We start from the raw sequence: 16,406 nt of genomic DNA, 5'->3' as shown, positions 1-16,406 counted from the left end.
ATGTCTCTTCTACCACAGAAAGGAACACTGCCCCTCTCCTGGGCTCACCCAGGTCTTCTCTTTGGGTACAAATGTCTCTGCCCTTCAGGGATTTGCCTCTCCTGTGAGAGCATCAGAGGGGTACAGACTAAAGGCTCCTGTCTGGAAGCCAAGGGATGAATGAGATGGGGATACGGTCAGCCTGAGGCTTCTGAGCCTTTCTTTCCTCGGTGGAACCTAAATAGGTTGCCTGAAGTGGAAGAGGTGCCTGTATGCAGACAAAAATGGGGATCAGAAGCAAGAAGGTCAAGGGGTGTCTCAGAGACACACCAGCAGGGCACAAAGAGTCCCTTTAGGATGGGGGATGTTTTGCACATAGGATGCGAAGACTCTCAGCAACCAGCAAACTCCGTAAGGTGGGAGCCCACGGGCCCCACAGTAGGTCAGTCCGGATCCCAGGACTGCGGCTGCTGCATCCTTAGACGTGTGAGCGTGGACGGCAGAAAAGAATAGAAGCGGGGGAGGGAAGCTGGAGTAAAATGAGCCATAGGGATGGGAAGCGGCAGGTTCTGGCCCCTCCCAACTTTGCCAGCACCCCCAAACCTGGGTGCTTACACAGGCCAGAGGGGACCCAGGGAAGGCAGGCTGAGTGTGAAGTTCTTACCCCCACTGGACGGTGGGCTGGTCGGGGAGGTTCTCTCCATCTCCTCAAAGGCCTCCTTGTAGCTGTGCAAATGGGGCTGCGGAAGAACAAGGGAGGAAAACAGTGGCTGTGACCCTGAGGAGGAGGGGCTCCCAGTTAACCAGCCTGACCACCGCCCTCCCCTGGTAAACACAGAGGTCAAAGGGAGATCCTCGCCATCCGTGAGCTCAAACTCCTTGCAGCCAAGAGAATAGAAAAGTGGCTATTTGCAAGGCCATGGTCCAGCAGCACCTGCCTTGGGAATATTTCACAACAGGGCCAAAGAGAAGGCGCTGGGGGCAGGTTACTGAAGGCGGGAGAGAAAAGATGTCCAAACGCCATTTATATCCAGAATGACTTGTTAACCTGGATTGTATCAAATATGGGCCACTCGCATCAGAATCTTCCAGGGTGCGTGTTTAAAATGCAGATTCTTGGGTCCCATCCCAGGTCTAATAGGCTAGAATCTCTGGAGGGGGACTTGGGGGACCTACATTTTTAGTAGATTCCCTGGTGATTGTTATGCTCGCTAAAGTTTAAGACCTACTTCCTCAAACTACTGAACGTCTCAGAAATACAAACAATTGACATTGAAATTTGATCTCCCGAGAAAACCACACGTCTAGAAAGGGCTCAAAAACAAAGTCAGTCTCTAGGATCTGGCTTGGAGTTTAGAGACTGTGGTCACCTACGTCATACCCAGGATCCTTACCACCCTTCTAGGGGGGCCCTTTAGGAATCAAGAAGGGAACCTCAGTCTCAGTGTTCATGGAAGAAGTAGGGGCATAAAAGCTATTTAGGGAAGGAAATGGGCTCCAGATTCCACAAGCCTGAGAGGAGACCGAGGCTGAGGATGCAGGGAGGAAAGATTACTGAGTTTACTGACAGGTCATTGCTGCCCAGTTAACCATCAAGTTCCTCAATAGTTCAGGTGGGCTCCACTACCCTCTGTGGCCCCAGGATACGGCCCCAGGACTCACCTCTTTGGGCCGCCCTCCAGGATTGAGAGCGATGGTGAGAGCCAGCTCTGGGGAGACGCACTGGACAGGGGAGCGAACCCCAGGACTACGGGGCGATGCAGGTTCTGGCGACTGGTTCTCGTACTGCCCATCGCTGGCTGCCCGCCTCCGGAGAGGTGCTGGGGGCTCTGCAGGCTGCTTCTCCCGAGCTTGCACCCCTGGGAGGAATGGCAGAGCATAGAGAGCACTGAGCATAATGTGGGGGAAAGGATCCATCGGGCCTAACTCCCCCAGAGAAGGCAGTGCATCTTAGCCCAGGGGCCCAGCTGGAGCTGGGCTTGTCTCCCCTCAGCACATCCTCCCACCAGCCTCCCTCTGCCCACACCCCGGTTTCTCTGCAGGGTGGGGGATCGGCTTAGATTGGCTGGCCTTCACCAAGAATCTCCACTCTGCACAGGGTTGGGGCCCAGAGCACAAAGGACTGATACAAGAAACAGATGTCAACTTCTTCCAAGCCCCGGAGGCAGAGGGCCAGAGCTTCCAGGCAAAAGAGGGAAGGTGGAGGGAGGAGAATCAGTCTCCAAGGCGACTGCATCAACCAACAAGCAACACCAGGCCCGTGGGGAAGACTTTTGGAAAGAATGAATGATGCATCATCTTGCAAATGGCGCTCGCGAGAAGAAATCAAGGAATGACTAAGTCTTGTCACAGTGTCCCCAGCCCCAGCCGGCCCCCGGAACACTGCTGGCCTTCTCTGGGAGGGCCCAACCCTCAACCAGTGCACCTCTGAAAGCTCCTTCCCGCCTCCTTTACGCTGGCCCCTTATCTGTTCACCCTTCTCCTGCCCCAAAGATGGCCCAGGTTCCAGCCTGCCTCTCCCAGCAGAGCAGCAGGCAAAGAGCCCGACGCCATGCGCCCCATCTGCTTCTGTGCACTTCCCTTCCATTCCGCAGGCCTGGGGATGTTGTTAATCTCACCCTCCCTTCCCACTCCCTCTTCCCACAGCTGGGCTGCTGCACGAAACCCATTGCCTCACTGAGCTGGCTCCAGAATCCTAGAGAACTCATTCCCCGGGGCCCAGAGGCCAAGACCCAGCCTGAGGGCGGGCCCCTTGCCCTCATTGTCCTGCAGGAGGAAATTCCCAGCCCTCCTTTCACCACCACCCGAGGGGGGCAAGTGAGAAGAGGTGCTGGGACTTATCAAAGGTCTTGTGAGACCCTGGCCACAGCAGCCTCAGGCCAGCACTTGTGGGCAGACCAACCGCCTCGTGGCACACATGCACACAACACACACACACAGCTGGCCGCAGGGACACGCCAGCTCAGCCAAGCAGAAGTCACCCTCATTCAGACGGAATCACCATGTACCCTCCGCAGCGGGGTCTGCGTGGCCCTGGGGGCCCTTCAGCTCCAGCCTGGAGCAGCCACTAAGGCTGTCATGACGAGCACGGGCTGGAAGCCTCCCCACTTGTCATGAACAGCAGGCTGCCGGCTGCCAAGTCTAGGGATGGACACACACTCGCAAACACTCACACCCTCACTCCAAGTCTTGCACTCATATCGTCTCCTGATTAGGAGCCCCATCTGGAGAGCACATGTAAGTGCAGAAGGTAGCTGGGTGGGGCGGTGTTCTTTATTTTTCGGGGGGGGTGGGGATGTTCTGAGGCTCCACTTCGGGCTCTTCGTTAATCAGAGGCAACCTGCCTACCATCTCAACCGAGGAAAAAAGAGCCCTGGCTAAAGACAGTAAACCAGACTCACGACTGCTTTACTGAAAGCAAATAAACCCCTTGCCTCGAAGGACCTTTATTTTCAGAATAGAAAAATGGGGGTCGCAGAGTCCTACCTAACCAGGGGCTGCTATGATCATCAACACGGATGAAAGACGGGGCCTGGCTCTAAAGGGTGGGGCAGCAGCCGGGACCCTCCAGCAATCCCAGGCTGCCAGCCCTCAGAGAAGCACCCTGACCGGCCCTGTCCCTGGCCGTGCTCCCCCCACCGTCGAGCCCCCTTCCCCCTCAGGCCTCTGGGGCAGCTTGGTCCAAAGCCGCTGCTGCTTCCACTCCTGGCAAAAACATTAGAGAGAAAGAGACGTAGCCATTGATTTTCTAATAATAATCGTGACAAAGGAGGCCCATTTGGGAAAGGCCCTTGGGGTTTGGAACCAACTTCAGCCCCAAGGTTAAAAGAAACGCATTAGGGCTGCTCTCAGTTCCGGCTGGCCCAGACCCGCAGCCTCTTTCTGGCAGGTCCCCGTGCCTCTGCAAGGGGTGGCCAGTTTCCCTGTTTGGGGATCCGATATCTGCCCTTGAAAACTGGGTCTGTTTCAATGCGAGGCCCTAAGTCTCCCAGAGGGACAGAGAGCATTCTCCCCGATGCACCCAGAACATCCCCCACATTCTGGGGATGCAGAGGGTTGCAGCGCCCAGAGAAGAGGCGGGACCGTTGGAGGGGCTTCTGGGCTTTGGAGGATGCGAGACCTGGCCCAAGGCAGTCAGACACTTGAGGGTAATCACACCTCTCCAAGCCGCCTCTCCACCACCACTGGAGTGGGACCGGCTCTGTCCAGAGGCAGGGGGCATGGACAGGTTGCCGTCCAAAGAGCTAGGGTCCTGCAGGGCAGAGCCTCCCGCTGCAGAAGGGGGAAGACCCGGCATACCACTCCCACGGGGACAGCCCCTCTCCCGTAGAGCACCCACGGCCCCAGTGGCCAGCCTGGGCCTCTCACATTGTTTGAACACAGTGTCCCACTGTTGTCCGCCTTGGCAGTCCCAGATCTGCCCCGGAGCGCCTGGAGAGCCATGTTCCCTCTCTCTTGTCTCTCTCTACGGGAGGGGAGACGGGCCATGGCAGAGGGGAGAGAAGAGAGCCCCATTGTTCCTCAGCCAAGTTGGGACGTCTGGACACAAGCTGACAGCCAGTGTCAGAGAGAGAACACCACTCCCTCATGTCCCAGAAGCTGACGGATAATAAAAATAGACCCGCACTCCCCACCGGCCTCCTCCCCTCCCCCACCCCTGACCCCAGGACTTTCTTGGTCTCCTGGCCCCGGCCCCGCTCTCAGGGCCTCCGTCTACGTGCCCCACTCCCTGCACACACACAGGCACACGCGTACACACACGTACAGACACGTGTGGGCGCACGCAGCCTTAGCCTGGCAGGAACAGTGGTGGGTCACAGCCACCCTCAGAACCTCCACACTCAGCCCTTCCCCAGCAGGAGAACGGGGGCCAGAGGAAGCTCACGAAGAAAGGGGGAAAGAGAGGCAGGCAAGGGACTCTGGAAGGTCCTCCCAGGAAAGCTGGTGGGTCCAGCCCTCCAGCCCCGGCAGCACGAGGAGCGGCCAGAAAGTGGCCTTTGGGATAATAATGCGCTACATCCAGAAGCCCTTTGTCATCCTCCAAGGGATGTCACACACTGTGGGCATCGGACCTTCCCCTCCTCCTGGAGGACAGCGGTCACCTCAGCCCGGGGCCTCCACATTGACCACCAGACCTGAAGAGCAAGGGGCCGGAGCAGCCCCATCTCCCGGGGTCCTCACTCTGCTCCCCAGGATGGCGTTGTGCTCGGGGGAACAGCTGGCTCCTAGGCTCCCCTAAAGTGGGCTGGAACCGAGGCCGTGAATCCCCTTCATCACACACACACACACACACACACACACACGGGCAATTCCAGGGGCTGTAGCCCTAACACACATCAATACACCTGGTTAATAGATGGAGCACGGCTGCCCACCACCCCCGAGTTCCATGGACATATGCCCTGGTGTCAGGCTTCATCACATGCCTCCCCTACCCGCCCCAGGACTGGCCGCTTCCACCCCGACAGACCCAGCTCTTCTTTCCAGCCTTCCAATTTCCAAAAATCTGGATTCCTCAGCTCCAGGTGGCGGGGCTGGGTGTCCGACTGCTTGCCTGGGGCTCCAGAAGGGAGGGGATCCGGGAGGCCACCTGCTGGGCCAGGGCACCAGAAAGCCACACGGCAACCACACTAGCAGCCCCAGGGCAAGCCATGCCAGCTCCCCTCAGGACCCCCCAGAACTGCCCAAACCCCCAGGCCCCACCGAACACCGCACTCCCCACCACTGGGCCGAGAAAAGGTGGAGGGACAGGAGAGGAGGGGGACAGGAGGCATTCTGCTAGAACCATCTCCCCATTATCCACGGACTGGGAGAAGAAGGGGCCGCGAGAGCACCAGATACTGCCACTGGGAGTCAACAGTTCCCACCCCACTCCACCCCCAAGGCTTTTCCCGGAACTGCTCAAGGCCACGGCCTGGGGTAAGCCTGAGCACATCGTCTTCTCCCTGCCCTGGGCCTCTGGGCTCTGAGGAGCAGAGAAAGGATGAGGTGATTCCCTCCCCAGAGCTAGAAGTCTAGGGGTTGTGTGTCCGAGAGCTGGTGGGAGACGCCAGTGGATGACATCGCCCTCTAACAGAGCAACGTGACTTTGATGGGGGGTCCACCATGTTGGGGCACATCAAGCCACCATGCAAAAGGCACGTGGCAAGGCTACGATCCTCCACGTGTCACACTGGGAGACAGAGCTCTGAGCAATTCAGAGACTTCCCCGGGAGTGTCACAGAGGAGGTCACAGGAAAAGCCAGGACCACACCCAGGGCTTCTGACTCTTGGCCATGGGTCCTAGGATCAGAGATTCAGGATGAGGTCAGAGGGGGTGCCCTGTCCCCAGGGAGTGCTGTACTCCAGAATGGACAGCGCAGCAGGTGGCAGGGCACCACTCTGCGCCTTGTGCCCGCTGGTCCACGCAGAGCTCGGCCTGGCTCCTGCTGAGGCTCTGGCCGGGCAGCCCAGGTGATCTGGCCAAGGTAGCTGGGGAGCCGGGCTGTCCCAAACCCTCACTGAGCACCCTTGTTGCAAAGGCCTGTGTGCCCACGGGGGGGCTGAAAGTTCACCTAGTCACCCCGGACCCTGTTCCCAGCAGGGAAGGCCAAGGCTGGAAGCATCAGGCCGTGTCCATGCAGAAGTGGGAGCACCCACTCATGCAGAGAGGAGGGAGGCAGGAGGAAGAAGGGGGCAGTGAGAGAAGAGGTGGGGGACAAAGAGAAGAAAGAGACGGAGAGAACAGAAGGAGAGGAAGGAAAGTGAGGAGGAAATGGGAAACGAGGAAGTAGAAGAAAGTGGGCAAAAATGTGGAGGAGCAGCGCATGAAGGAAGAAGGGAAAAGAAAGAAACGGAGAGCTCAGGTAAGTCATAAAGGGGGAAGCGGGGAGAGGAACCAACCAGAGAGAGAGGAAGATCGGAGCCGGTGGAGAGGAGGGTGCCCGGAGCCAACACTCTGCCCAGTGCCCTGCAGCCTGGCATTGTACGCTGCTCCCCACCCCACCCCGGGGAGCCGGCAGCAGGGAGGCAAGCAGGGAGGGGGGGCGGGGGGGGAGGACACCAGGCAAGGAAGGCACCACGCCCACGGCACAGGGGACAGATGGACACGGGACACACGAAGAACGCCAGGGACAAGGCATTTAACAAGACGAAACAAAACAAAAACAAAGAGAAAATCAAGGTTAGTCAGTGTTCTGAGTCTGGGTTCTGGCCACAGGCTGGAGGGGGGCGGGCAGGGTGTCAGACAAGATGAGAGGGTGGATCTAGGGTCTCGTTTCCCCAAAGGGCAGGTGGACTTTCTGCTGTCCAGCAGGACGCCACCCACCTCTCTCTTTTCCAACCCCAGCATGGAGCAGGAAGGTGCCAGCCTGGGACCAGGAGATTTCAGTCCTGTGGCCCCATACCTCACCCGCCCTCACGGTCAACACGACCTCATCCCAGGACCTTTCTCCTCTCACGGTCACCTGCTTCTTCCTGGGTTCGGCAGTGACCCTGCCAGTCTGAGCCCGAGGGTCATCTTCCTGAGCATCGGGGCATCCCTCGGCCCTTCATTCTTCCATCACACCCCTCTTAGTAACCCTCTTCCACGGGAGCCACTTAGGATTTTCTACTCCTGCCCCAAACTGCTGGGTACCACCGAAAAGTCCTTAAGATGAGGATGCACCGTAAGGACCTGTAAGGACCTGTGAGGTCCTTTTATTCCCCCCCAGCTGACTCCAATCGATCTCACAACACAGGGGCCATGCAGTGACCAACATCACCCTTTCCTGGCTTCCAGAGAACCACACCCTTTGAGTTTCCTCCACTTCAAATGCTGCTCCATACCAGTTTCTTTGCCGGTTCCTCCTCCTGCCTCAAATTGCTAAATGTTCAAGGCTCCAGAACTCAACCCTTCTCTATCTGTGCTCACCCCGCTAGGCGATATCATGCAGTGCCTTACTTCACATGACATCATATACTGACAACTCCCACATTTCTAAGCTCCAATCTCTCCCTCATAAACTCCCGACTCATACATCCAACTGTCTTGGACATTTCATGAGCACCTCAAATCTAATGTGGCCAAACTCACACTTCTGATATCCCCTCTAAGCCTGCTCTTCCCACGTCCTTCTCCATCTCAATAAAGAGCAACTCCATCCTTTAGGTGCTCAGGCCAGAAACCTTGACTTTTCCTTCTCTCACATCCCATGTCTAGTCTCTCTGTAAATCTCGATGGCGACACCTCCAAAATACGTCTACAATCTGAGTGTGTCTCACCATCTCCAGACACCATCCTGATCAAAAGCACCAGCATGCTAACTGGTCTCCCTCCTTCCATCCTGGCCACACTGATGTGTTTAGAGAAAGTCAGGTGAAGTCACTCCTCTGCCCAAATCCTTCCTAAGGCTTCTCACACCATGCAGAGTGTAAGCCAGAGGTCTTATGATCACCTACAAGGCCCACAGAAAGCTGGTCCCCATGCTCATTCCCTCTCTGATTTCGGGCCCCCTACTTTCCCCATATCAGGCACACTCCCACCTCAGGACCTTTGCACTTGCTATTCCATCTGGCACATTCCCTCCCTGCCCAGGGAAGCCTTTTCCCTGAACATCCTACCACCACCCCCCACAACCCTTCACCCCTCCTTGGCATTTCACTGCTTTATTTTATCTCTATGGTGCTTATCACCCATCTGACATACTATATGTATATTTGTTTATTGTCCATTTCCACCTCTTAAAAAAAGGATCTTTATCTCTTTTGTTTACCACCATTTTTCCAGAACCTAGGCTAGCATGTAGCATGGATTAAGAGCACACATTGAATGAATGATGGAATGGGCCTTGATCTCAACTCCTATTTCCATGATGACATATAAAAATCGGGTTCTCAATTCAAGCTCCCAAGGCTTGACACCAATATCTCCCTATATCTGTATCCATCCTCTATTCTTATTTCATGAAGAGGTACCTCACCTCCTGGTTGAGCCTAAATTATCCACCTGGGTTCCTAAGCCTAACTCCCCTTACCTCCTTAGAGACCTAGTCTATCAATTTCTTTCTCTTCAATCTTTTTCTTCTCCCTCTTCCCTCCATATTCAACCTCTCCCTCCTCCCCCTCTAAAAACATTCTCATGGCTCCTATATTCACAGAAAGAAGCTCTCAGTATCTGGCTACCCTCTTTAGCTACCACCCTCTTCCCTCTTATCACAAAGCCACTCAAAAGAGGGGCTGATATGCTGTCTGCACCCTCTCATCTCTCACTCCTCAATCCCTGTCTGGTTTCTGTCACCACCACTCTATTGAAAATATGCCTTTGAAAATCACTGGGGCCGCCTAATTGGCAAAAGCCCAGTGAAGTTTCCTGAGTCCTTCTCGTCATGCTCTCTCCACAGTGATATTGCTAACCTCCCACCCCTCCTCCTGGAAACCCTTTACTATTCTGACTTCTGTGATGACCGGCTGTCCTAGTGTCCTCTCTCTGTCCTGAACATTTGTTCTTAGTCCCCCGTATGACCTCCATTCCCTCGTGGCCATCTCATTCTAAGTTCTTTTCTCTCCATGCCCTCTGACATATCGAGACCTCATCCATGCCCAAAGCTTTAACCTTTACCTTTGTGAGAATGACTCCCAAATCTATAGCTCTTTCCACTCTTTTGAGCTCCAATTCCGATGTCTGATTGCCTTCCATACATCTCTACCTGGAGGCTCCACTGTCACTCAAATTCAACATATCTAACACTGAGGTCTTCATCTTACACCAGACCTGCTCCTCCCGCTAACTTCTGGCTTATTAATGGAACCATCATTCTGTTTCTATTCATGGAGCCTCAGAATTATCTTTGATGTCTTCCTCTTCTTCACCTACTACATCCAATCAACTTGTAAATGCATCAGTTCTCATCCCACCACAGCATCCTTGGCACCCATCTCTTTTTTTTCATTTCCATGGTCAGCACCCTAACTCAGCCCCCATCACCTAGGTTAGCTAATAAGCTCCTAGCATCTCCCAGCTCAAAGTCTCTCCCTTTTTGTATCCTTTCTGCCCAGACCCACCAGATACATCTTCCTAAACTACAGCCCTGATCATGGCATCCTCTCCTAAACACAGTAATGGCTTCCTACACCGCCACTAGGTAAGATTCAGCCTCCTTAGTCTGGTATTACAACCAAACAGACGCAGGCCCCAGGCTACCTTTCTTGACTCTCTCTCACACAGCCTATATGCTCTCAATCCACTCTATTCTTCAAACATGCCTTAAGTTTTCCTATCTTCATTATGAGCCCTCTCTCTCCAACGACCTCACCCATTTTCAAAGTCCTACCCATCTTCCAAGGCTCTGTAAAAGCCACACTCAACAAAGAGCCTCCCCAATCTCTCCAGCTGATAGTGAGCTTCCCTTTTTCTTCATTCCCACAGAACTTTCTTCATACCTCTCTTACTACAAATAACTTCATTTTAAAGTTCCAGTTCTTTTTCCCCTTTCTAAACTCTAGACTCCTTAAGGATAAGATCAACTTCTGATTTCCAATATGCATTGAAATCTCTACCTCTAGAGACACCTGAGATCAGTACAGTCACAGAATCAGGATCATAAGATAACTTGATTGGACTCAACAACTATGACTCTTATTTCCTTTTCTTGTCTTATTGCACTGGCTGGGATATCCAGTACAATGTTAAATGATAGTGGTGATAACAGGCATCTTTATTTTGTCCCTGGTGTAATGGGAATGCTTCTAATTCTAATGTTTCACAAGAAAGTGTGACATGTGCTACAGTACCTACCCTTTGTCAAGTTAAGAAAACTAACCCTACATACTCTGAGCGCTAAGCTGAAATAAGACGTAAGGAGTAGTTGGATCAAAGTGGGATGAACCAAGGACATGGAACTGAGGTATAACAGCCTCAGTTGACAGCCAAGGAAAAAGAGCAGACTTGAGGGAGAAAGGCCAGGAGAAACCAGATCATACTGATGACCATATAGAGGTTCTCCCTCGGATCTGAGGTTACTCATGTTGAAGCTTACATTCCAGCTTCTTGCAGAAGAATGTAAAATGAGAAGAAAAAGGCAGTGCTGAAAGTCTATCCCTTGGCTCCTGGACTGTTCTACAAATTAATCCTGCCGGTGCATCTTTATCTACACAGCACTGCGGATAGGGCTACTGAAGAAGTTGTGCAAGCAGGACCTGCTGACATAAGAAATACTGTTCATGACAGGGCATGGACCCAAGAGGTCCTTTGTAGCCCTGGAGACCAAATATAACTGTCCCCTCTACAGCTCTTATCCCTTCTCCTGACTGAGTCACTCACAGTTGGTGGAGGAGATGACAGCAGGGTTGGAGGACACAGGTACTGTGCCAACAATATCCCTCCCTCCATAGGACTTCTTGGCAGCCAAAACCTGAGCAGCTACAGGATATGGAGGTGGAGAGGCAAGACCTCAGAAACTGGTAGGAGAGAAAAGGATGAGGTGAAAGCCACTACAAGATGGACATCCTTCTAGGGCCATTAAAGTATGGCTTCCTTCTGAGCAAGCTCTGGGAGAGCTATACAGAAGGTTCTGTGAAAAGGAGGAAACTCATCCTGCTCCCCCAGAGAAAAGCCCCTTGGATCCTGCCCATTATTAGACTAGAGTGTCACTATTCCTCAGGCCACCACCCCAACTCTGTAAAATATTGAGAGGGCCCATTCCTCTCCCTTCAACAAAACCAGGAGGAAAATGGTTTCTGCTGACAAGCCAGGTACTCCTTATCTCATGGGCCCAGATGTAGACAAAAGTAGAAGACACCAGCCCCACGGGGACCCCCATGGAGCATTTCACCCCTCGGGTTATAGAGCTACTCATCTTATGTTTTGACTCTTGGGTAAAGACAATGATGTGATGCTACCAGGGCAGGGGAAGTCCTTGATTGCCAATTTCCATAGTGTGAATACTGCCATTATGGCCAATTTCAAGTTACCAGTAGTTGAACTGGGGGCTGTGCTCTGCTCTGAAATACAGGAGCAGGGAGTCCATGCCACCACACCAGGTCCTGGACTCAAACCCAACAGCCAACTGGCCTGGCCCCAGCTACTTCCCTAAACCCACCATCCATCCTCAGGGACGGCGTCTCCCTTCCTCCCTGTAGCTGGCATGGTGACTCAGCTTCCCCTAAATTTAGGAAAAGGGACAGAAGGCAGAGTCAGTTGCCCAGGCTCCCCTTCTGCTCCCTGACTACCCACCACCCTGTCAGCTGAGGGGCTTGGCACAAGGTCCCCCTCGCCCCAGGCTCTGGTCCACCCTGGTCTGGGCTTCACCTCCACAATAAAACCAACTCATAGGATTTCCCGCCCAGTTTGGCTGCCCCCGTGGAATGGTCACAGGCTTAGGCCAGAGGGAAGGAATGGAGCCCTTCCTGCCCCTCCCAACATGGCCCTGGACACGCTGCCATTTCTTGTCTTTATCTCCCCAGTAAGCTCATCTGGTTGCCCCACTCTGTCTCCTCTCTCTGGAGAATAAGTCCATTCTCTGATAGGAAATAGGGCTCTGTTTCTCAGTGCCCGCTTCCCATACAGAGCTGGTCCTAAAGCAAGGACTAGCAGGACAGCTGAACAAGAAGATGGACCTTGGCCTCCCCAGAAACGGAGAAATATCCTGAAAGGACACACCAGGGTTGAACACTCAGATGGAGCCCAAGGGCTTCAGGACACCCTCTCAGGCATTGCTGTGCCTCTGGGAGGGCTCAAAAGGGAACTGGAGTCCACAGAGGCCTCCCTCCAACCTTCTCCAGGCCTTCTCCACTGCAGGCAGCTGCAGAGAGCATCTCCTCTCTGCCTAGAAAATTTGTACTCCAGCCCTGGAGTCACCACCTCCAGGAAGCTTTCCCTGATTGCCCTAGGTGGGAAACCTTGCTTTCCCAGGCTCTGGGGCTTTGTTCCCCACTTCTGTTGTAGCACACATTGCTCTCTGTTAGAATTATCTGTCTGTGTACCTGCTCCCTCACTAGACCGAAAATTCCTGATCTTTGAACCTCAGTGCCTGGCTTGGAGCCTAACAGGCAACGAATGCAGGAAGGGATGGCTGTCATGTGGGCTCCTGACAGCCTCTTCCCCAGGCCAAAGCAGCACCCGCTAAGGCGTGATGGCTGGGCCTGCACCTCGCTCCAGCAACACCAGCCACGACCAGAGAGGGAAGGTGTGGAGGGAATAAGGAGGGGATACCCAGAACTCATGGCCCCTGAGGCTCTTACCTGCTACCCGGTGGGCCACAAGCCCCTCCAGGTTCAATGGCTCCTCCTCTGGGGTTCGGGATGGGTCTGAAGTCACCTCCTTCGGTGGAAGCTGAGGCTGAGTGGTGAGGCCAGGGAGAGAGACTGGGGGCAGCTGAGGACCCGGAGAGCTCTGGGTGTTTGGAAGGAAGGCAGACGAGGAGGAGGCAGCTGGGCTCTTTGGACGGTAACTCTGGTTGGGCCCCGTTAGACATGGCTGATAATCATAAGGTGAGTAAGGCCTGCCAGGAGGGACAGACTCCAGGGAGGCCCGGGGAGCAGGCTCAGGGGTGCCCAAGGAATGCCCACTGGGGATGTAGCCAGATCTGGACTGGGTCAGTGGATGGGACTGGGAGGAAGAGCCAGCGAGGGGCTGGGAGGAGAGCGGGGAAGCGCCGGGCCAGGCCCCAGGGACACTCTGGGACTTGTGCAGTGGGGCGGCCGCTGTGGCTGGCTCCAGGTCCAGCATCAGCATATTGAGGGCTTCGATGGACTGCTCGATCTCCTGCTGGGAGGCCGCCCGCGGGAACTCGGGAAGGCCAGGCATGGGGGGCTCTGCCAATGGCTGGGGACTGGGCCTGCTGAGCCCGAGGCTCTCCAAGTGGGCTCTTTCCTGCTGGCGAGGAGGTGGCTGAGGCTGCCAGGAATTCAGGCCCCTCTGCACAGCCTCCCGGCTGCTCCCGCCCCGGGCTGGAGCTGGGGGCAGCTGGGGCTTGGTTTCCGGAAAGGACTGAGAGCGGAACATACCGCTGGGGTCATGGCCATAGTGGGAGGTGGCCATTGACTGTGGCCAGGCTGGGTGGGGCCCCTCCCGCTGGTAGCCAGCTAAACTCTCCTGTGCAGAGTAGGAGGGTCGCATGGGGGCAGGGTGGCCAGCTTGGGCAGGCACTGCCCGGCTGGCAGACTCATAGGGGTATCCCCCGCCATTGACTATAGGTTCCACGGGGTAGGGCTTGTCCAGACCGTTGGTCAGTGGAGACAGGGCCTCCGGGTAGCCCCCCTCACTGGTGTTAGTGACCCCATCCAGGGAGGACAGTGTGCCCATGCTGCCCACGCTGTGCCCATCCTGGTTGGGCAGCTCATCATCCAGGATGTCTGTCTCCCGCTCAGATGCCAAGGCCCTGCCATTGACGTGAACCTGGGCCGGGACGACATGGCGGCCGGAGGAGGGAGCAGCAGGGCCCCCCGCCAGGCGGGACCGGAGATGCTGCGTGTGGTACATGGTGCCTTGCTTCTCTCGCTCCAAGCCAAAGCCGCTGAGCAGGCGGTCCAGCTCACGCTTCTCCTCGGGACTCAGGGAAGCAGGGGCGCTGGAGGGGCCGGGGGCAGGCTCATCGGTCTTGTCTGTCTTGGTGGAGGCTGTGGAGTTGCCCGAGTCGCTGCTCACGGAGAGGGTGTGCTCCACGTGGTTGGGGGTAGCCGACAGAGCAGGCCGCGTGGCGTTGACGGCCCCGGTGCTGCCGTGCAGGGAGTCCTTCTTCTTCACCTTGGCGTACAGGCTCCCGTCCAGGGGTCCCTGCGTGTGGCCCACAACCTCTACAAGGGAGGGACCAGAGGGGAGACAGACAGCAGATGTCAGTGGGAGGCGGGACATCTTCTATTCTCCCGAGGAAAGCAGCTGAAAGCTTCCCTTCCCTGGATTCCCAAAGGGAATCCTCTCAGCACCCCGAGATAGAGCCAAGGTGGCAGAGGGCAAAAGGACAAAAGGACTCTTTCCCCGAGCTTCCGAGCAGAGCCCTCCCCTGCACCCAGGGTCAGGGCCAGGCAGTGGAGTCCAGGGTTGGGCCGGGGTCCTGGGGGCAAGATGCCCCGGTCCAAAGCCTGGATGCGGCACTGCGCTCGTTTCCCAAGGGCCTGGGGTGTTGGGCTGAGATGGGGTCCAGCAAAGGCGGCAGGCCCGGTGTTAAGGAGGACACAGTTTCCCTCTGAATGCCAGGGCCCGTGGACGTTCTGGAAAGGAGCTTCAGGGGCCAAGGGTGGAGGGAGCATCTTAGGGGTTGAGGACACAAAAGTAGAGGTTTTCAGCAGGGAGAGGTGCCCCCTGTGCCACTTTGTCTGAGATGCTCTGGGGACCCCGTGAGCAATACTTTCTCTGAAAGGAAAAAGTGAGCGCTGGGTGGCTAGAGGCCAAAGGGCTGACTCAGGAACGAAGAACTTCCCTGCCCAGAGGAACTCAGTGATTTCACACCCTGTACAGTCAGCAGTCCAGCTTCCAGCCTTGACACACACACACACACACACACACACACACACACACACACACACCTCCCTTCCTCCCCCTCCAAGGCAGGCCCCCAACTGGCAAGAAAAAAAGCCCCCTCCCAAACTCCAGCCCAGACACCAACAATCACACACACACTCACACACAGAAAACCAAAAGACATCCAGAGACACACACTCCCACCAGAAATCACCCAAATCAAAAACACCCAGACGCGTGCACTCACGGAGTACACCAGACAGCCCCAGCGCCGCGGTCAGAAAGAGCAGGTGTGGATACGAATACACAAATACTAATGTTAACAGTAACATTCAGGGAACACTTTGCTACGTTTACACATACGTTATTTCTAATCCTGTGAGTCAGGGTTGTTATGCCTATTTTAAAGACGGAGAAACTGAGACGTGAAACCATTTATTTGCAGACACATAGTACTTGGTAAAGCTGGGATTTTAAATCAGAACTAATTTAAAATTTTTTAAAAAACTAAATTAAAATCAAAGCTAAAGCAGAACTTCACAGACCACACAATTTTTTATTATTCTGCACTGTCATATCACACACACACGCACCCACAGAATAAACACATAGAAAGTAGCAATACCCCAAAATAAATACTGAAATTTAAAGCCACAAACATTTCAGAAAATACAAGCTCCTACCATGCCCAAGGATCAGCCCTCAGGCCAGAAGTGGCAGCCTCTAAAAATAAACACTCATCCAGAAGTCCACGGCCAAAAACAAGTGATCAGACAACCGCAAAACAGGAACATCCTGATCAACACACACACACAACAAACCACAGGCCAACCAAGTGACGTCACCCCAGCACCAGCACCGACATGCCCGACAAGGCACATCGTCCACACGCAGCCCCTGGGGGCTGGAGGCTCTGCCCATTCACTTAACCCTCCAGAACCATCTCTCTGCCCACAGTTTTCCCTGGGGCTTTGGGGTCTCAGCCAGCAGCAGGCCCCAAGTGACACCGGGC

The 16,406-nt window shown here is 55.0% G+C and overlaps 1 protein-coding gene across 4 annotated transcripts in view; it reads right to left on the bottom strand.

The window, feature by feature from the left end:
* The window catches only part of TNS1 (tensin 1), a 190,978-nt gene that overhangs the window by 34,973 nt on the left and 139,599 nt on the right, over nt 1-16,406 (bottom strand). For all 4 annotated transcript variants that reach the window (XM_060016138.1, XM_060016139.1, XM_060016141.1 and 1 more), the window contains 4 exons: nt 13,177-14,730; nt 6,862-6,948; nt 1,642-1,838; nt 644-719 (listed from right to left, as the gene is read on the bottom strand). In XM_060016138.1, coding sequence (XP_059872121.1) covers nt 644-719; nt 1,642-1,838; nt 6,862-6,948; nt 13,177-14,730 — 1,914 coding nt within the window. The remainder of the gene's footprint in view (nt 1-643; nt 720-1,641; nt 1,839-6,861; nt 6,949-13,176; nt 14,731-16,406) is intronic.

Source organism: Delphinus delphis, chromosome 7 (genome assembly GCF_949987515.2).
Source record: "Delphinus delphis chromosome 7, mDelDel1.2, whole genome shotgun sequence".
NCBI lineage: Eukaryota > Metazoa > Chordata > Mammalia > Artiodactyla > Delphinidae > Delphinus > Delphinus delphis.
The sequence above is the reverse complement of the archived record's forward strand: the minus strand, read 5'-3'. Positions and strand labels throughout refer to the sequence as shown.